The following is a 21,739-nucleotide window of genomic DNA, read 5'->3' as shown; positions in this document are numbered from 1 at the left end:
TGTTAGTGACAGGCTCAATGATGGTCCCATTTGTGGACTGAACGTGGAAGGCCGTATTATTAAAGAGTGGAGGGTGTTGCCCTAAGGAAGAGGCTAGGGTGGGGAGAATTAGTAGTAGGTTCGTTTTTTTTCGGGTTTAGGATAAGTTTCCGTTCAGTGAACCATATTTCCACTGCAGTAAAGCAGTGTTGGGTGGCTTTCTGGAGGTTATTAAGAGAGAGATCCGAGCACATCATATGCAGATGTGCACAAGGAATGAGGTTTATAGCTGCCATGAACCCTAAGGCTCTCAGGACCAACTCCACTGGTACTGCAGGGGACTGAAGGAGTGCCAATACATGCAGGGCCAGGCTGTGAAGTCTGTCTGGAATCAAAAATATTCTGGCCTGAAGAGAGTCTATTCTTGCTCCTATGAAATCTAGAATTTGAACAGGTTGGAGGGAAGACTTCTTGAAATTTATCATGATCTCCAGCCGGGTAGATAACTGAAGGAAGAAATCCCTGTCTAGTACAAGTTGATGCCTAGTGAAGGCAGCCAGTCCAGGTACAGAAAGACCTGAATGCCCTGAAGCCTCGGGTGGGCCGCTACAACTGCCATGACCTTGGTAAACACCCTGGGGGCTGTGGTGAGACCGAAGGGTAGGACCCTGAAATGGTAATGACTGGCTCCTAGCCGAAAGCGGAGGAACCTTCTGGATCGCCTGTCCATCCGAATATGGTCGTACACATCCTTGAGGTCTATCGACCACATCCAGTCTTCCTCCTGCAAGAAGAGCAGGATGGATTATAGAGTGACCATCTAGAACTTTTCCTTGGCAACGGACAGGTTCATCTCAGATGGCTCAAGAATCGGCCTTAAGTCCCCCATCTTTTTTGGCACCAAAAAGAACCTGGAATAGATGCCTAATCCGGACTGGTCTGGGGGCACTGGCTAGATTGCTCTTTTTTCTAGCAGCTTTCTCATATCCAAAGCTGCCGCCTCCCTTTGAGCGGGTGGGATGTCCAGGAGGAGTCTTGTACAAAGTGGGTTGGCTATGAAGGGAATAGAATAACCTCTGGATATTATTTGAAGCACCAAGCAATCTGATGTGATGGACTCCCATTGGGCAAGGTGCCTTGAGAACCCCCCCCCCCCGACTACCTCCAGAGAGGAGCAGTCGGGCAACCCCTCAGGGCTGCTGAGTGGGTCGGTTGGAAAAGGGTTCCCATGACCTGAAGTTCTTCGGTCCCCCTCTGCCTCCGGGCTGGCATCCACCTTGTCCCCCTCTGCCTCTGGGGGAGAAGGAGTCCTGAGTGTTCCGGGACTGCTAAGATTTCTGGAACCACAGCTTCTTTTGCCCTCGCTGGTTCCTGGAAGAGAAGAACCTTTGAGGGTTACAGAAGTGGATCCCGACGGCTGACAGCGTTTTCCTGTCCTTCTCACTCTGGACAAGCGTATCTCGGGTTGAACTGTCAAAAGGGGCGTTAGCGAAGGATGCCTTGAAAGTTTCCGAAAAATCGCAAAGCCGGAGCCAGGCATGACACCTCATGGCAATACCAGACCCGGCTACCCTAGCGACTCCCTCGGTGGCATGAGAGAGTAAACGCATGGACGTATTTGACACAGATTTGAGAGTGGCCATACGAGCCGAAAAAGTCCATTTATCCTAGGCCGAAATGGACTCCGGGGGTGGACTCAGCGTACTCTTTCACAAGGTCACGCTGCAGTCCGATTACATGGGCCATGTAATTCAGCTCCCTTATAGAGGGATACCTTATATACCTTATAGCAAAGGTAGCTGAAGTAAAGGTCCGCTTTCCAAGATGATCCATCGCCCTGGACTCCTTGTCTGGGGGATGGACAGAGGAGCTTTCCTGGGCGAGTTCCTTTTTGGTGGCCACCACCATGACATCAACTAGGGAACCCTTACTCCAAGTGACATCAACTGGGGAACCCTTACTCCAAGTGACTTTGTCTGCAGGAGGACTCAATACCTTGTCGGGCCGTTTGAGTATTGGCTCTACAGTGTCCGGTTCCTTCCAGGCTCTAGTAGTGATAAGGTCCACTAGAGGGTCGGCTGGGGGGGGGGGCACCCAAGAGGTAGATGGGCCTGTATCGAACGTCTCCAGAAATACTGAGTAATCCGAGGAAGGTTTTTGGAAGGACCAAGCCCCCCCCCCCCCAGCAAAGAATTTCCATTATGTCTCCGAAGGAGATGTCTTTGAGGGGGGGTGATCTGAGAGAACCTACCCCTTCCTCCAAGTCAGTATTTTCCTTTAGGGACTCATGGGAGTCCATGTGCCTTCTCTTGCACTGGCATTTGCGAGGGACCTCCTTGGGGGGTACTCTCCAGGAAGGGCTCGCAAACCATCTCATATTCCTCAAGGGGAACTGTCTGGGGCATACAGGATACAGGCTGTCCCTGGGAGGACTGGATGATGGAAGACAAACTCAGCTGTGACGGGGCAGGGGCGGACTCCGAGGAAAGAGTGAGGGGTCTCTATCCTCCAGCGAGAACCCTCTCCACAACGTCAAAAGCCGAAGGGGAACCGGCTTCCCTAAAGCTGGTGGTGTGGGTAGCCGCACCCCTCGGATCCGACAAGTGGATCGGAGCAGAGGCTGGCACAGCCGGGCCCAAGGAGACTGTATGCCCCGACCACAATGGGGCCGATGACACACTCATCCCCTCGGATCCAGCACCCAGATCTTGGCTCAGAGAGCTCGGATCCGACAGGCTCGAGGGCACAGCCGGCATCGAGGTAGGAGGTACCATTGGCGCCGACTCCAGGGCTCCTCAGATCCATAGACTCCGAAACCCGAGGGTGGATCGGAGAAGGAGCTATCGGGGCGAATGTCGGGGCCGAACTCCCCGCTCCGGCTGGGGGGGGAGGGGAGCCAGCAACACTCCCATCTGCAATTGAGTTTGTAGAAACCTCCTCTTCATCCAGTCCATATCGGCTTCAAAGAGGCTCCTAGCAGACCTCGAGGACACCACAGACACTGGCCAGGAGGGCCAATGCGAGGACGACCTCGAAGCGGGCCGAGCCTCCTCTTCCTCTGGCTCAGGGGAAAATCACGGAGAACGGAGCAGAGGGGAAGATGGCCTTGCAGTTTTTTGTGGAGACACTAACACCTTGGCGGGAGGGGCCAACGAGTCGGCTTGCCTCTTGTGACCCTTCTCTCGGTCTCGGTCTCTCTCTTTTTCACTCTCTATCTCTCACTTTTTCTTTCTCTCTATGTCTGTCTTTCTTGGCCTCTCTCTCTCTCCCCCTGTATAGAGGTGGGAGTGGGAGTCCCAGACAGGGGAGGAGGGCCAGAAGGTTGAACAGCCACAGCCATAGCTGAAGAAGAAGATGAAGGAGCAGAAGTAGCTGACTCTGAGGGTAAGAGACCCATAAGAATCAGCCTGGTCCTGCGATCCTGCAGGGCCTGAGGGTTAAAGGCCGCACAAATTTTGCAGCCCACTGATAAATGAGGGACCCCCAAACAGACTACGCACAGAGTGTGGCTATCAGCCGGGGACAGCTTATGGCCACACTTAGAGAAAGTCGTTTTTTGACTTTCAGACATTCCTGCTTAGATAGCTAAGACAGGGGCAGACACACACACACACACACACACACACAAAGGGTGGGAAGGGGGGCCTACACAACCGAAAGTTAAGCAACTCTCTAAACTACAAAAATTTTAAACTATACACCAAAATCACCCAAGGGAGAACAAGGGAAGAGTTAAGTACCAATTCACACAGAAAGGGGCACACACAGACTGAAAAAACTAGATTAGACCTAACTAACCTCCTGGAGCTCAGAAATCTCTTGCTGGCGAAGCCACCCCAAATTACATCTGATGATTGGAAGGAGGTTGCAGGGTAGTATGGGTAAGGGGGAGGAGCATGAAGCTCAGATCTTTAGCTTGGTAAGCTGCTGGCTCGGATCTCTACCAGATCCGGAACCCACAGGTTGATGATCAAATGAAGTTAACTACTTCAGATCCATCATTTTCTATAATGCTTTGCGGCTCATGTTTAGTGTTTTTCAGACATTTCAATATGATAATGTTTGCACAATCTCCAGTGCAACAGTGTTGCCACATTATTATGCCTTTCAGTACACAGGCAGTCTGCCATTAGCATATCACACACAGCAGCAAGATGTGTGACTGTTTCGAATTCTGTTTGGACTTTGTTCTTAGATGTCAGAGCTGTTTTCAATATTAAAATTTAGTCTTTTAAATATTACTTACCATGTTTCATTTGTATTTGTTCATGTTGTATTGTTGATCCTTCATCAAAACCCACATTTTTATACACTCCCTCTTGCTCAGGTCCTTTTGTATAACATTCTTGCCCCAAACTGATGTTTTCTTGGTGCTGTAGTTTTCCTGCTTTAAAGGTTGCTTTTCCATATTTATCAAGACCAAATGACATTCTTATATCATCTGAAAAAGTTTTGACCACTTGTAGTTGTGCTTTCAATTCCTCATCTGATGAGCTATACAATTTTAAATCATCCACTAAAAGAAGATGAGAAGTCTTTACACCAAATTGTAGCCATGACCTAATCTGTTAAGTAGACAGCTTAATGGGTTAAGGGCAAGACAAAAGAGGAGGGGTGAGACAGAGTCAAGCTGGAATACCCCCCCCCCCCTTTGATTTTTTATCCTGGAGTGATAATCTGTCCTTTATCGTGGTTTAACTGCATAGCTGTTTGCCACTGTTTCATGGTCACTGTAATGTAATCCATCAGTGCAGGGTGTATAAGTGCTCTTTTATCCATGAATGTGGGATGCTGTCAAATGCTTGCTTGTAGTCTGCCCATAGCATACTTACATTCGTCCCCTTTTTACAGTTCTACTTTATAACTTTTAACAATAATCAATCCTTTGTTCCAGGACTTCCTTCCATTATCCTTTTGCTCTGTTGTCACAACTGAATTTTCTTCTAAAGGACTATAAACTCTATCGTCAGTATCGGAAGGAACGTTATTGGTCTATAGATTTTAGGATAACTTGGAGGTTCACTCTTAAGAAGGAGCATTGTTTTTCCTGCTATTAACCAGGTTGGTGTCTGTTCAGGGTGTGCATATAAATAGTTCTCACTCATGGCTAAATTTTCTTGCAGAGATGTTAATGCTTTTAGCCAGAAATTGGGTCCTGCATCTCGGCCTGGGGTTTTCAAATTATGAGCTTTTCTTAATTTTGTTTCAGCTTTTGTGATCGTTACATCATTTCATATCCTGTGTATTTCAGCTTTTGTGATCGTTACATCATTTCATATCCTGTGTATTTCAGCTTTTGTGATCGTTACATCATTTCATATCCTGTGTATTTCAGCTTTTGTGATCGTTACATCATTTCATTTCCTGTGTATTTCAGCTTTTGTGATCGTTACATCATTTCATATCCTGTGTATTTCAGCTTTTGTGATCGTTACATCATTTCATTTCCTGTGTATTTCAGCTTTTGTGATAGTTACATCATTTCATATCCTGTGTATTTCAGCTTTTGTGATCGTTACATCATTTCATTTCCTGTGTATTTCAGCTTTTGTGATCGTTACATCATTTCATATCCTGTGTATTTCAGCTTTTGTGATCGTTACATCATTTCATTTCCTGTGTATTTCAGCTTTTCTGATCGTTACATCATTTCATTTCCTGTGTATTTCAGCTTTTGTGATAGTTACATCATTTCATTTCCTGTGTATTTCAGCTTTTGTGATCGTTACATCATTTCATTTCCTGTACATTTGAACTTCTTATTCTTTCTTTTACTTCTATCCTTTCAGCATCTTTTGTTATGTTCCACGGGATCTTCATAGATATTTCTCCAAAATGTATCCATTTCTTCTTTTTTTGGTGGTGTTTCATTTCCTTTTACCTTGTTTCCCAATTCTCTATAAAACTTTTTTTGGTCATCAATAAATTGTTTATTTTGTACTTTTCCTTTATATTTATCTGCGTATGTTCTACATTTTTTCTGCCTGTGCTGATATTTTTAGTTTATTATTTGCAAAAGTTCATGACAGATCCTGGTCTGTTCTAATACTGTGTGGTGCTTTTATCACATCCTTCTGAGCACTTTTATTGATCCGTTTCCTCTTCTATACTCTTCTAACAGTGACGCTTCTCATCTTAATGACTTTATAGTTTTCTCTGTTCAATACTTCCATGGTGGCATTTGATTTTCCCCTTCCTTTCACTTACTGCCCCGTGTTTTTGTGGTAACACTATCTGTTATTAATTCAGCTGCACAGTAATATATCCTATTTACTTCTGTCATATCACATGAATTTCTACAAACAGTCCCGATTACTGTGTTCATTTGTTTTATCAAACTTCTAACATTCTGGGGTTTTACTGACTTTCTGTAGTCCATTTCTTTCATTGACCTTAATATGTCTGTCCATCTCTATTAAATCAAACAGCTCTTCCCTTAGATCATTTTCTTCTAAATTGAGGGCATATTCTTTGTTCTCCACTTCCTGCTGGCATTCTACAGAAAGTTCCGGAGCATCTTCTTGTTCAAATCCTCTTCAGTTTTATCCTGTCATCTGTTGCTCTTTCACACAGGAACTCATTGATCTATCACGCCACAACATTGACTTTTTCAGAGTTGCCACAGTTTCCTGTTCCTTCCCTTGCTGTGCACCTCCAACTGAATGTTTGTACTGGTTTCCTACTGAAGGTTCCAAAGTGTCTTCATAAAGCAACTGATCAGATGCTTCCTGTTTCACTGGTTTATCTAATTTGTGAATTCACTATTCTATCCTGCTGTGGTGTTATCAGTCAGATTTTCTACACCAAATCCTTCACCTCACAGGTAATCCATAACTTCAGTTTATATTTCTTTAACTTCTCCATTACTCTTCCCTCTATTTTCTTATTTTTCTGTACCGTAAAAATTTCCATATTCGGATGCCTTTGCCTGTATTTTTTTTTTCAAATATCTTCGGTGCTGCTATTTTTGTACGGATTAGTTTTGCTTTCTCCTTTGTATAAATATTACACTATATTAAATCTCTTTTTCTTTCCCCTTTGCATAAATATTGCACCATATTAAACCTCTTTCTTTCCCCTTGCAAAAATATTGCATTATATTAAATCTCTTTTTCTTTCCCCCTTGCATAAACATTGCAGTACATTACATATCTTTTTCTTTCCTCCTTGCATAAACATTGCAGTATATTAAATCTCTTTTTCTTTCCCCCTTGCATAAATATTGCACCATATTACATCTCTTTTTCTTTCCCCTTGCATAATTATTGCACTATATTAAATTTTTTTCTTTCCCCCTTGTATAAATATTGCACCATATTGCACCATATTACATCTCTTTTTCTTTCTCCCTTGCATAAACATTGTAGTATATTAAATCTCTTTTTCTTTCCCCTTTGCATAAATATTGCACCATACTCCATCACTTTTTCCTTCCCCTTTGCATAAATATTGCACTATATTAAATCTTTCTTTCCCCCTTGCATAAATATTGCACCGTATTATATCTTTCTTTCCCCCTTGCATAAATATTGCACCATATTACATCTTTTTCTTTCCCCCTTGCATAAATATTGCACTATATTCAATCTTTTTCTTCCCCTTGAATAAATATTGCACTATTAAATCTCTTTCTTCCCCCCTTGCATAAATATTGCACCATATTACATCTCTTTCTTTCTCCTTTCTATAAATATTGCATTATATTAAATATCTTTTTTCTTCTCCCTTGCATAAATATTGCACCATATTACATCTCTTTTTCTTTCCCCCTTGCATAAATATTGCACTATATTAAATCTCTTTTTTCTTTCCCCTTTGTATAAATATTGCACTATATTAAATCTTTTTCTTCCCCCCTTGAATAAAAATTGCACCATATTACATTTTTCTTTCCCCCTTGCATAAACATTGCACTATATTAAATCTCTTTTTCTCCCTCCCCCTTGTATAAATATTGCACCATATTACATCTATTTTTCTTTCTCCCTTGTATAAATATTGCACTATATTAAATCTCTTTTCCTTTCCCCTTTGCATAAATATTGCACCATATTACATCTCTTCCCCCCTTGTATAAATATTGCACCATATTACATCTCTTTTTCTTTCTCCCTTGCATAAATATTGCACCATATTACATCTCTTTCTTTCCTCTTTGTATAAATATTGCACCATATTAAATCTCTTTTTCTTTCCCCTTTGCATAAATATTGCACCATATTACATTTTCAACGTCCATATTTCTTCTACCAATGTCTCCACCAGCTCCTCCTGTTTCTCCTTCCTTGGGGACTCATTATTCCATCATGTGACATAACCTGTGTTAAGACTTTCTACTCTAAATCCTTCACTTTGCAGGTATTCCATTTTTTAACTTGTACTTTAGTCTTCTGTGCTATGCCCCCCCCCTCCCCCGGTGATCTTATTTTGTATTGTTAAATTTTCCACATCTGGGTGGCCTTTGTTTATATTTCTCTTCAAATATCTTTGGGGCTGCTTTTTTCGTATTGATTAATTTGGCTTTCTCATTTGCATAAATACTGTACCATATCAGATCTCTCTTTCTTTCCCATGTCCACGTTTCTTTTTTATGCCTTTCAAAGGTCTCTACATTTTGTTCTTTATATTTCTGCACTTCCTCAACTGCTTTTTTTTCCATATGGCCCAAGCTTTCTTGGTCTATACAATGTTTTCATGAATCTGTTGCAATAATAAATACAAATCTGCATTTGAAGCTTTTGACAGTTTTTCTTGTGCAAGTATTTTTCTTTCCTCTAATTTCTGTCTTAATCTTTTGTATATCTTCTGTCCGGAAATTCTGGGTTTCTTGCAAAATAGTAACAGTAAATAATTTCTTTCTTATCCTCAACAATCCACTCTATCATCTTCATGTCTCTTTTCTGACCCATCAGTTTTTGTGGACTACTAGTTCCTTCTACAATTGGGGGGGGGGGCATCCTCTCCCTGTGCCTGGCCTAACTCATTGAAGGAATGTTGCAGTGTGTGTTGTGGATTCAACACGGTTATTTTTTTTTCAGTCCTGGCACCAGTTCACCTACAATGACTAGGCACTTTATCCTGGGACTTATGCACCCAACTGTCTTAAAAATACAAATGTTTAACCTACTTTTCTTCACGATATATGCTACATATGTCACCTTGGTGAGATTTTGTATAATATACACAGGGTCCACCTCATGAAGGTACTCACCAAGACTGGAGGATGAATTCAGTTATAGCAATACTACTCTCCTTTGCTTGCTGATTTTATCATCTCTCCATTCAGACCCAACAGGGTCATAATTATGTACGCAAAAGGTATTAATGAAAATTTACCATTCTGTACTGATAAATACTCTGTTATGAATGTGACATGACAGACGGGTGGAAAGTTTTGTTTATAATTTACAGGAAGACTCCCCTACACACAAAAAATGATGAACGGCAATGATTCATTTGTTTTGGGAGATTTATTATTATATATATATATATATATATATATATATATATATATATATATATATATATATATATATACACACACATATTTGGGGGATACTTGGGGGGGGGGGGCAGGCTTGCCTCCTTGCAAAAAACAATTTAATTTTTTACTTTTTTTTTGCCTAAGTTTCGGGTATTTTTTTCATCCTTTCTGCTTGTCAGCTTTCAGGAAGTTGGTGTTTCACGGCAGAACCGTATAGTTAGTTTCCTACATGTGTACACAATGAAGACAAAAACATACAAACATACAATGCTGCTTTGCAGATGTTAAAATGAAATGTATTTATCAGCCACCCACCCTCTTCAGTACATGGTTAGACATATTTTTATGACTTAGGAAAGCGGAGTGGAGGGAGGTTAGAATGAAAGAATGCTTTTATATGATGCATGGACTGAGCATGGGGGGGGGGGGGTTTACAAAATACTCACATGTGTGAAGGTGAGCTCAGACAGAAATATACTGCTAAGCCAAAAAGGCTGTGAATGTAGCACAATTTCACTTGATACAGATGGGCCTTGAAAATGTTGACAGAGGGGCTGAAGTTGTCATTACAAATGTGTGGATTCATAATATGTTTATATATTATGCATGGTTATAAGGAAATGCATATTCATGTACCTGTAAAATTAGGACTGATGTAACTTCAGGTATGGCTCCGTTAGCTGTTATGGGACAAGAACATTAACCGCAGGTTGAATTTTATTGTTTTTTTTTTAATGAAGGCAATGAAGCCATTAAGAGGTAACTTTTTATACTATTTTTGCTTTTAAGTCATTTGGGCCAATTAATTATTAGTAGCAGTGCCAGTAATTTACGCAGCCCAGCTTTCCAGTCATCTGATATAAAGTATTTATCATGGAAGACTGTTATCCTACGGCTTTAACTTCAGCCAGGAGAGTCTCGGAGTTACAAGTGCTCATGGCTGTGGAACCTTACATTATTTTTCATCAAGACAGGGTTTCTTTGAGGGCTAACCCTACTTTCATGCCTAAAGTGGTTTCTAAAGTGGCTTTAAACCAAACTATTCACCTGCCAACTTTTTTCCCTAATCCACAAAATAAGGGGGAGAGGATCTTGCATTCTTTGGACGTACACAGACAGCTTTGATTTTATCTGGACAGAACCAAAGATATCAGGAAAACAGAACTGTTTCTTATGCAGCAAATTCTCAAGGCAAAGCTATTTCAAAACAGACCATTTCTTAATGGATTGCTCATGGAATCAGATTTTGTTACTCTCATCATGGAAAGCAAATCCCAGGAAAAATTAGGACTCACAGAGCTGCTGCTACTTCAGCTGCCTTTCTCAGAGGAGTACCTACCAAAGATATTTTGGAAGCTGCAACTTGGAGTTCAGTGCATACTTTCTCTAAGCACTACAATCTCCCTCTTTACTCTAAGTCTAGGGCAGGCTTTGCTTCTGCAGTCTTGCAGGGCCTTCTAGCCGCCCCTTCTACTCTATAACCACCACCCTTTATCTCAGATTTGGGATTCAACCCTACAGTGATGACTGCAACAGTGAAACATGATGAACATAGTACAGTTGTGTACACTTACCATAAATGTAGATGTTCGAGTGTCTTCACTGTTGCAGTCTGGGTTACCCACCCTCCTGTCCCCTCTTATATTTTTATTGGTGTGGTTCCTTGCTTCACCCTTCTTCTGAGGTGTATTTGCTACAGGGTATGGGGTTTGTTGTATGTTACATTTTTGTTTTACTTTTAGCCTTTACTTTTGGGCATCTGACATCTGGGGCAAGAAAGACTTGAGAACATGGCGTCGGCTGGGAGCTTTGTACCCCTGGCGCACTGACGTCAGGGAGGGCGAGTACACAGCCGACACCGGACCCAGACCTTGGGATTCTGGCTGACCGAGAGCTGCCTGCCGGCAGGAAGAACCCTACAGTAATGACTGCAACAGTGAAACACTATGAACATCAGCTTCTCAGCACTTTACCTGGGTTGGAGGTTGGCATAATAGTCAAGGTGTCTACCTCACAAAGCAAAAGGTACAGGGTGTAATTCTCAACTTTGAGGGAAATTGGCTAGCCTTAAAATGGCCCAGAAGGGCAGCTAGACTAGTACTTACCCATGAACCTACTTGTCTTGTGGCAAGAAGAAGTTATGCACATTTTGCCTGCACTCCAATTTAAGGTTTTGAAGAAAGATGATGTGAGGCACTGAATCAAAGCAGTTATTAAAGTTTAACAGAGACAATTAAAAGGAAGACTTAGTAAGAACAACTACTGTGGGATAGAAATCTGACAAGATTAAAAATAGGTTGACTCAAAAAAAACTGAATACAAGGTAACAAGATAGTAACAGCAGAGAGATGAGATGGGGATTAAGTTGGGTATAAAAACAACATGTATCCACCTTAAATATTATTAGATCAGGAAGAACTTTAGTTTTAAGCTTACGATTAGGAAACAGACTACCACTGTGAATCGAAGCTAAGTATAGTAAGGCTGAATTAATTATATTACTGTATCATCAAACTGGGAATTATTCCATGTGACAATACTATGAACTATAAAACTTAAAGATTGTTATTTGTACAACATCCTGCTATACGATTTAGTATGAATTAATCAACAGATATGGACCACACAATGATATTTTGTACATATGCTCTTAAGATGTTGGTTAAAAGATCAATAAGAAAGACTAAAAAATGTACTGGAGTGCAGAGGAGTGCCTAAAAATAATAACTTCCTGAGCTGAAGGTTCACGTCACAGAGTTTTTTTCTGGCCTTACTGAACTTTCAATGAGGTGTACCTCGACAAAACATAAGGGAAGTGTTCAACCTCTAAGGCTGCTCATAAATACATGGCTTGGCAACTTTAAAGTTCATGGTTAAACTCAAACACCCTGGTTTTCAATATACCAGATTCAACAGTCTCTTCATTGCTCGAACAAGCATTACATATCAGTACAGGGTGACATTTCCCATAACTCTGACACTCACGCATTACTGTTAGCGCTAGCTTCCAAACTGCAGTACAACAAAACACATCATCTTATCCATTTACTGCTCTATTTTGCATACACACTGCCCCTTCACTTTTATTTCTCTCACTAGACATTCACTCTTTCTCCATTAGTAAGTATATACCGGACCCCCTACGGTTCCTTTACCGATGGGTATACAGTACTGTTCTACCATCTTTCCTGCATCACAAGGTACACATTATCCATCAAACAGGTATACATCCACAAGTGCACACTTACATCTACTCATGCAACCTTACTCCATCACCACATGCACACTTATACCTACTCATGCATCCTTACTCCATCACCACATGCACGCACACACACACACACACAACACACACACACACACACACACACACACACACACACACACACCTACTCATGCAACCTTATTCCATCACTACTTGCACACACGCACACCTACCCATGTAACCTTATTCCATCACCACAAGCACACTTACACCTACTCATACATCTTTACTCCATCACCACCTGCACACACACACCTACCCATGCAACCTTACTCCATCACCACATGCACACTTACACCTACTCATGCAACCTTACTCCATCACCATGTGCACACTTACACCTACCCATGCAAGCTTAGTCCATCACATGCACCCTTACATGCATCCATGCACCCTTACCCCATCACCACATGCAGACTTACACCTACCAATGCACTCTTATTCCATCACTATGTCCACACTTACTCCTACCCATGCAACCTTACTCCATTATCACACACACCTAACCCATGCAACATTACTCCATTAGCATATGCAAACTTATGCCTACAAATGCACCCTTTCTCCATCACCACATACACCTTTACACCTACCCATGCATCCTTACTCCATCACCAATTACACATTTAATCCTACCCATGCACCCTTACTCCATTACCATGTGCACACTTACATATGCAGCTTTCCACCATCACCAGGTGTGCATCTAATGATTGTATCTTTCCACCCTCACAATGTATAGACCTGTGTGTGTTGTCATCCTTCATCGCCAGGTACACACCTATGCACATAGCCTCCCCTCCATTACCAATCACATACCTACATACATCTTATTCCACTAAAACCAGGCTCACAGCTATACATGTAGCCTCCCTCATCATCAGGTACACACCTATACATTTGTCTTCCACCATAAACAGGTACACACCTGTGCGTACAGCCCTCCTCCATCAATAGGCAGACACTTATGTGTATAACCCTCCATTATCAGGTACACACCAATACATGCACTTCTCCTGTAGTGTAATGTATACACTTATGGATGAATCCTTACTCCATCAGCAGATAAACATCTCCACGTGTGCTCTTCCACATCACCAGGTTTACATCTATGCATGTAATCCCCCTCAATCACCAGGTACACATCTGTATGTGTGGCCTTCACCCATTGGCAGACACACACTTCACCACGTTTATACCTTTCCATCTCCGGTGATCTTCCCGACAAAATCTACTGGACATTTCTCTCGTTCACAGACCCTCCTTAAAAAGGCAGCATCATGTGGTTGAAGGAGCAGGGCATTGCTCTCCTGGTATTCAGCTCCCCATATTTCTAGTACACTCAATGTAGGATCACCAAGCTAAAAAAAGAACATAGTTATTCAGTATTAAAAAAAAAAAAAAAAAAAGAGGAAAACATATGAGCATGCGACACAGCAGAGTTCAGAAACAAGTATCGACTTACACGTCTTGCACTGGTGTGATACAACTTGGTTCTCTATACACCAAAATAAACTTTTTCTGGTGTCTTCTCTAAAGTCCCATTAATGCAACTCTAAGCTGCAGTCCCCCAGGTAGCTTCCTGCAAGCCCCCCTATCCCCAATGTAATATGTGGTGTTCCCTTCAAATAACATTCCTTGCCAACTGCGGTGGTGGTGCTGCGGTAGTGTTGTCGCCTCACAGTCAGATGCTGTCCGGTTCGATTCTCAGCTAGAGCGCCTTCTGCGTGGTGACATGCGTGAATGGGTGTATCTTCGTTGAAGATTGTGCATCAGGGCTGGTAACTCGGCACGTAAAAATCAACTACCAATCATTAGTGGACCGGAGTTCCACTGTGGCGACCCCTAACCGGGAAAAAGCCGAACGACACAACTTACCCACATAAAGTGTTGCCTTTCCCCCAGTTAAAATGCTGCTTTCTTCATAAGGTGCAGTCCCTAATGTGTATAGTGCTGAAGTTTCTCTGTACCATATCACTCACCCAATGAAATATGCTGCAACCACACCCCTACATAACATGCTACAGTCCCTCCACCTGCTAGCACTTACCCCATGTAATGTGCTGCAGTTGTCCCATATGCTAGCACTTGCCCCACAAGCTGTGCTGCAGTTCCCCCATATGTCAGCACTCACCCCTTGTAATGTGCTGCAGTTCCCCCATATACTAGCACTTGCCCCATGCAATGTACTGTAGCCCCCCCCCCAGTGTAATGTGCTGCACTACCCAAGTAAGGTGTTGCGCTTCTTCCACATGCTGTACTCTCCCCCATTTCCCATTTAAATAGTACAGATCACCCAACACTTCAGTATACAATGTGTTAAAGCTGCCATTGAATGATCCCTCATGTGCTGAGTTATCCCATTTATTAGCCTTAACATGCACCACTCACATAGAGCTTTACAAAATGCATTCTGTCTCACCATATGCCACATCTGTCAAAAACATTGTACACTCCACTGACTCTCTCTCGAATTAATACACTACAGTTGGTTTACCACAAACTGTTCTTTAATGAGCCCAATCCCCGTGCCTTTAATATGCTACAGCACTCCAAAAACATAGTCTAACATGCTACATTTCACATGTGCTCTTAACGACTGTCGAATGTACTACAGTTCAACTTATTTCTCTTATAAAAGTAATTTAGTCTCCAAAATGTTTTCCTAACATGTGTTGCCTTGCATCTCCCACAACGTGTCCCAAACTGTAATGCAGACTCCTACCAAATGTTATACAGTCCCCTGTAATTCTTACTGAAGTGGGGGATGGACTCTCCTTAATGTGCTGTAGCGCCTGCCTCCCACAGACTCTGCGTTGTGTGCTGGAGTCTTCAGTGACTGTCCCTCATCTGCTTTAGCACCCTAATGATTCTCCCTTAAAGTACTACATCCCAACGAACATTCCTAGTGTGCTGAAGTCTCCCCAAAGACTCTCGCTAATGTACTACAGCCTCTATGTATTCTTATTGTGTGTTGCCATAAGTCTTCCAATTGTGGTGCAGTCCCCTATAACTCTCACTGAAGTGGCCGGAACGACTCCCCTTAATGTGCTAAATCCCAATGAACATTCTTGGCATGCTGCAGTCTCCCCAAGACGCTCTCTAATGTACTACAGCCTCTATGCATGACAGTTCCTATGTATTCTTATTAAGGTACAGTTCCTGCAACGTGTTGCCATAAGTCCTCCAATTGTGGTGCAGTCCACTATAATTCTCATTAAAGTGGGGAGAAAATGACTCCCCTTAATGTGCTGTAGTCTTCTCGAGACTGTTCCTCATCCATTTTAGCACCTTAATGACTGTCCCTTAATGTGTTAAATACACTGCAATACTTCCTAAGGTGCTGTCTTTTCTCCAAGGACTTTTTTTTAAATGCACTGCAGTTCCTCTGCATTCCTGTTATGGTACAGCTCTCATAGTATGTCGTCTTGTGTCACCCACAACCTATCCTGCTTTTGTGCTGTATTTCTCTACCAAATGTTCTTAATATTATGCAATCCCCTATAACTCTCACTAAAGTGTATGCATGTGTAGGGGGACTGATGCCCATTAATGTGTTGTAGTCCTCCATGATTGCCCCCCCATTGTGTTGTAGTCCTCCATGATTGCCCCCCCCCATATGCTTCAGTATCTCACTTACTATCGCTTATGTGCAGGAGTGTCCCAACAACAGTCTCTAAAGCACTGCAATCTTCCTCGCTGTCTCTTCATAATACAGTAAAACCCACACCAACAGTCCTTAAATATGCTGGAATACCTCCAGTAACCACATGCCAACAGTCCTTAATATGCTAAAATAACCCCGTAACAGTTTCTTATGGGATGCAGCCTCCACTGACTATCTATTAAGGAGAAGATTCCTCAGTGACCATCGAAAAGGTACTTCAGTACCTCAATGAATGTCCCTAATGTGATGAAGTCTCCCTTGATGCAGTCTCCCTTCTAACTATCCTTAATATGCTACAGCATCTCCACTGGGGCTAACCCTAATGTGTGGTAGCCTTCTTAATATGTTGTAGTCCTCTCATTGATTGTCATTAATATGCTGTGACCCCCTTCTAATGTTATAATTATTACAGTTCTTTCACCAACCCCCCCATGACTGTCAGTAATATATTACAGTCACTACTGTAAGAGTCAGTGGCAAACTACAACACTTACGGGGAGATTTACAGGAGGGACTATAATATGTGAGAGTGACGGGGGGATTTAGTGGAAGGGCTGTAATTACTAGAAGAGGTCAATGGAGGATTGCATCACATTAGGCAGAGTTAGTGACGGGAGATGAAGCTCATTAATGAGAGTCACGAAAATGGAGCTGCAGTAGTTCCAGCGATAAGATACCATCCACCAGTGACTCCATCCACCAGTGACTCCAACTAATACATTAACAGTCCCACCCGGGAGATAAAGCTCATTAACGAGAGTCTCGAAAATGGAGCTGCAGTAGTTCCACCGATAAGATACCAAGCACCGATGACTCAACTAATACATTAACAGTCCCACCACTAACTCTCTCCAGTGCTTCTTCACAGTCTGACCTCTACTTTTTCCTTCATGTACTGCACTCTTCCACCAATTCTTTTAAATGTGCTGCTCTCCTCCCCGGACTGCCCACTAACCGCCTGTTGTGCATTCCTGCACAAACCTTGTACATATTTTTATTCTCCCATATGCCTTCCCCCATGAGTTCGGGATCTCTGTCCCTGCCCCACTTTGATCTCTCCACAATAGTCTTGTATGTCCTTCAGTTTCTCCACTGAATTTTGTGGCTTCATTCCTGTAAGCCACAAACATATTAATTACGCCCCACCACTATTCTTTTGCGGGTCTATATCAGTTAAGCGAAAACCCTATTATGCGAATACGAAGTACATAAACCTCAAACGTCCAAAACCGCGAATTCCAAAATGTTGATTTGTTTTGATTGGCCTGTCTGTGGTATAGCTCCGTAAGGTAAGTGTGCAATACATAGGATTTTAGAGTTAGGATTTGGGTTAAGGTAAGTGTATAGATAGGTAATGTATGTAAGATTTAGTGTAGTGTTAGATGTCGTTTTTTTTTTTTAAGTGTATGTAGGTGTTATTTATTTTGTTTGGGTGTATGTCCATAAGGGAAGTGTGCGGTAGTTACGGACGTTAGGGAGGGGTTAAGGATAGTGCAAAGATAGTTGTGTATGTGGGGTTTAGTGTAGTGCTGGAAGTAGGGTTTTGTTAAATGTATGTATGTGGATTATTTATTTTGTTTTGGTGTACGTCTGTAGGGTTTGGTTAGTGTATGTATGTAGTTTACTTATTTTGGATGGATAGGTACTAAGTAGCGGGTGGTGGGGTTGGCCGACTATGATAGTTCGATATTTTATTTTTAGCAGTTTAGTGCATTCGGGATTTTCACGGTTCGAGGTATAGGGGTCAAAGTTTAGGTATTAGCGTAAAGGGGTTTTCACTCAACTGATATAGACTCTTCTTTTGCCACCTTCACCCCTACAACTATTCCCCCCCACTGCATTCTTCACACTAACATTTGTTCTGTGCTTCCAAACTGCACTTTCAATCCTTTCATCTTCATATCTAGTCTGATTCAACTCTAACAACTTATGTTTCTTGGTCTGTCAAAGTTGAAACCCAGCGAAGACCAAACATTTCACAGCCAGATCAATGCATGTTATATGGGCTGGGTGATGGTACAACACAGTGTTACTGTCCCTCTCTGCCTCTGGCCCACCCTATTTCTTTTCAACAGTGAAGTATAGCCCTCAGCAAACCTTTTTGCTGTGGTTATTTCTACAAAGATAATGCATTTTACTACCTCTTGCCACCCACTGCCACCAGCCTTCTTACCTACTCGCTCCTGTACTTGCCTTAAAATTCTTGGCATAAATAACGGCTCCAGCAGGCTCACTCAGCTCCTTCAGGACGTTTCCTGTGTGGAACAAACAAAAAACAGTTCCGTCATTTGTGGAAGCACACAATCCAGTCAATCACTATCCAAATGGGATAAAAGCAGAAAAGGATCAACATAAACCACTTGATTGTGACAGTGATGCACAGCCATGTTAGTTATTGTCCCAGTGACACAGAGGGAAACAGACAGTCACACACACCCACCCAGATCAGTAAGGGTCACAGCATGGCTATGGAGAGTCAATCACATTAATGTCCCAAACGCATAAAAAGAACCATCTGTTATAGTCCGAGACAGGACTAAAAAGGGGAGAAAATTTAGTTAATGCTCATGTACAGAAAAACAGGCCTGTCAGATACTAGTGAAATGGGGTTAAAAATAAACAAAACCTCTATAATGTAGCAGTGGGACAGAGACATACAGCCTTGACAGTTACTGCCTAGATGGGCTGCAAAACAGAGGAAGTCTGGTTATTGTTCTAAAGTGACACAAAGTCCTGTTATTTGCTGCCCACATCGAGTTACAAAGGACATCATGTCTGGACGGTTTCAGCAGGACTCAAAACAGCAAACAATTAGACAGGATCATAACAAAGAGTGGGATGAGACCAATAAGAAGTTTGGACTGCAGGTTAGAGACTGCCTTCCTTAGCAAGGATTAATATCAGAGAGTGTTGGGCAAACAGAAAGGGATAGGGGAGTGCCAAGTGAAAGACCAACTCTAGTAGAGTTTTTGTTTGAGTCTAAAATAAAAGCTGCTGTTAAAAAAAGGGATAATTCGTGGGGCACATAAAGTATTACATAACTATAAAATCAATCAATCAGAGAAGGTTAAAAAACATTAAGCAGAGAGAATGGAAAAGCAATTTAGAAAGGAACAATGGGAGGACATACGTATGGATCCCAAGTATGCAACAATGGGAGGACATACGTATGGATCCCAAGTATGCAACAATGGGAGGACATACGTATGGATTCCAAGTATGCAACAATGGGAGGACATACGTATGGATCCCAAGTATGCAACAATGGGAGGACATACGTATGGATCCCAAGTATGCAACAATGGGAGGACATACGTATGGATCCCAAGTATGCAACAATGGGAGGACATACGTATGGATCCCAAGTATGCAACAAAGTCCAGAAGGTTTAGCATTTTTGCTTGAAAGTGTTTGCATAAGTGATTTTATACCACAAACAAACTTTTTTCTCGGGTACACAGCAAATGCTGGAGGTGCAATGGGAAAGACAGATAATTGGGAAACATGTTATTGCCCAAGTACAGCTTCAAATGAAAAGCTAACATGGCTACTTTCCCAGCAAAAGTGAAACACAAACCTTTTTAGTGCCAAGTGTGGTTAATACAAAAACCTATTCAGTTACAGTGCAGTACATTTGTTTATCTGATACAAAGACTGAAACAGAAGTTGTGTCAGCCAATGCCAATTAACACAGATTAGTCAATTAACTGCCACACCAAGGTAAGTGCAAGATTTTTCTCAGCTCAAACAGTCCAAGTTGTTATGGGTTGAGTGAGACGAACAAAAAAGTCTGATCAGTACAGTCTATTGGAGAAGATTATTATGTCAGTGACCACCCAACTCGGATGGCAACAAGAAGTCTGTCTACTTACACATGGGTAAGCAAAGTTCTGGGTCAGTTAATACATAAAAAGGACAGACAACCACCATCTGTTCAGCTACTCCTCAGTTAAGAACTAATGCAGATGGATCAATGAAAGACACAATGGGGTATCAGCACAGTCTTGGAAGGGCTGAGATGAATCAGTAAACTGAAAGGCAGATAAAAAAATATCGACAAAGGCTACACAATCAGAAGCATATTTTGTCACTAACCAAGTGAGAAATGATTAGTGCAGTTAGTAGCTCATAGCCACAGCTCCCTGCACTTCCTGTGGTCAAAGGTGTGATTCCCTCAGCCTCCATTTGCCTACTGTGTGACTATGAACAAGGTACTTAACCAGAAAGTGCTCTGGGTCATTTGTGAAACTGAGACTACATGCCCTGTAACTACTATTACTTAAATGTACCACTATAAGAAGGGTTTAGTACATGTAGAAGGACCACGGGATGTTGCGTGCACTGACAAAGTAATGATCTGATGTGCACAAGAATGAACCAGAGCACTGGAGCCCAGGGCAGAAAAGGCAAGCAGTACCAGTGGATGTAAGAATCAGTGTGTGGTGAACAGTTAGACACACAAGTGAGATCATACAGTCGAGCAGATGTGAAGTTACGATGTTGTCCGGAGCAGAAGAGACTGGGTGAACTGATGAGGATAAGATGCATCGAGTTGAAAGAGCACAGTATTACAAGTGAGGTTATGATGAAGTGTGGTGTGGAAGGAGTTGGGTGAACCAGTGAGGATACAATGCAGCACATGGTAAACCTTGCTGAGTGCACTTCTGAGATTATATAGTTTTTGGTAGAAGGGGCACAATGCATACAGGTAAAGTTATGGCACAGTACAGACTGGAAAGGGCAGGTTGCACTGGTGACCTTATGAAACAGTGAAGGGCAGGGCGCACTAATGAGCTTATGACACAGTAAAGAGGTGGGGTCCACATGTGAGCTTATAACACAGTAAAGGGACAGGGTGCACCAGTAAGCTTATGATAGTCAAGGGGTGGGGTGCACTGGTGAGCTTATGATGCAATAAGGGAAAGGTACACTGGTGAGGTTATGACACAGTGAACAGTGACAGAGCAGGGTGCTTTGGTGCTGAATACAGTGCACTGTAGGTTGAAAGAGGTCACAATGTATTGGTGAGGTTACAATGCAATACAGGTTGGAAGGTCTGCATGAAACAGCTAGTGTACAATGCAGTGTTGTGTGCAACGGTCAAAGTGTCATGGTAAGTGCATGACATAGTATAATGTGAAAGGAGCCAGATGCACTAGTGAAGATATGATGCATTGTGATGTGGAAATGGGCCAGGTGCACTGATAAAACATATGATGCAGTGTGGTGTGCAACGGTCAAAGTGTCATGGTAAATGCATGACATAGTATAATGTGAAAGGAGCCAGATGCACTAGTGAAGATATGATGCATTGTGATGTGGAAATGGGCCAGGTGCACTGATA

General features: G+C 42.3%; 1 protein-coding gene across 4 annotated transcripts in view; it reads right to left on the bottom strand.

Moving 5' to 3' along the window:
• PFAS (phosphoribosylformylglycinamidine synthase) overlaps positions 1-21,739 on the bottom strand; it is a 517,919-nt gene that overhangs the window by 303,602 nt on the left and 192,578 nt on the right. For all 4 annotated transcript variants that reach the window (XM_044086680.1, XM_044086681.1, XM_044086677.1 and 1 more), the window contains 2 exons: positions 18,589-18,650; positions 13,928-14,089 (listed from right to left, as the gene is read on the bottom strand). In XM_044086680.1, coding sequence (XP_043942615.1) covers positions 13,928-14,089; positions 18,589-18,650 — 224 coding nt within the window. The remainder of the gene's footprint in view (positions 1-13,927; positions 14,090-18,588; positions 18,651-21,739) is intronic.

The sequence above is a fragment of the Protopterus annectens genome, chromosome 10.part0, assembly GCF_019279795.1.
Source record: "Protopterus annectens isolate FY-2018-M chromosome 10.part0, PAN1.0, whole genome shotgun sequence".
Taxonomy (NCBI): domain Eukaryota; kingdom Metazoa; phylum Chordata; order Ceratodontiformes; family Protopteridae; genus Protopterus; species Protopterus annectens.
Note: the sequence above shows the minus strand (reverse complement) of the source record. Positions and strands in the feature narration are given on the sequence as shown.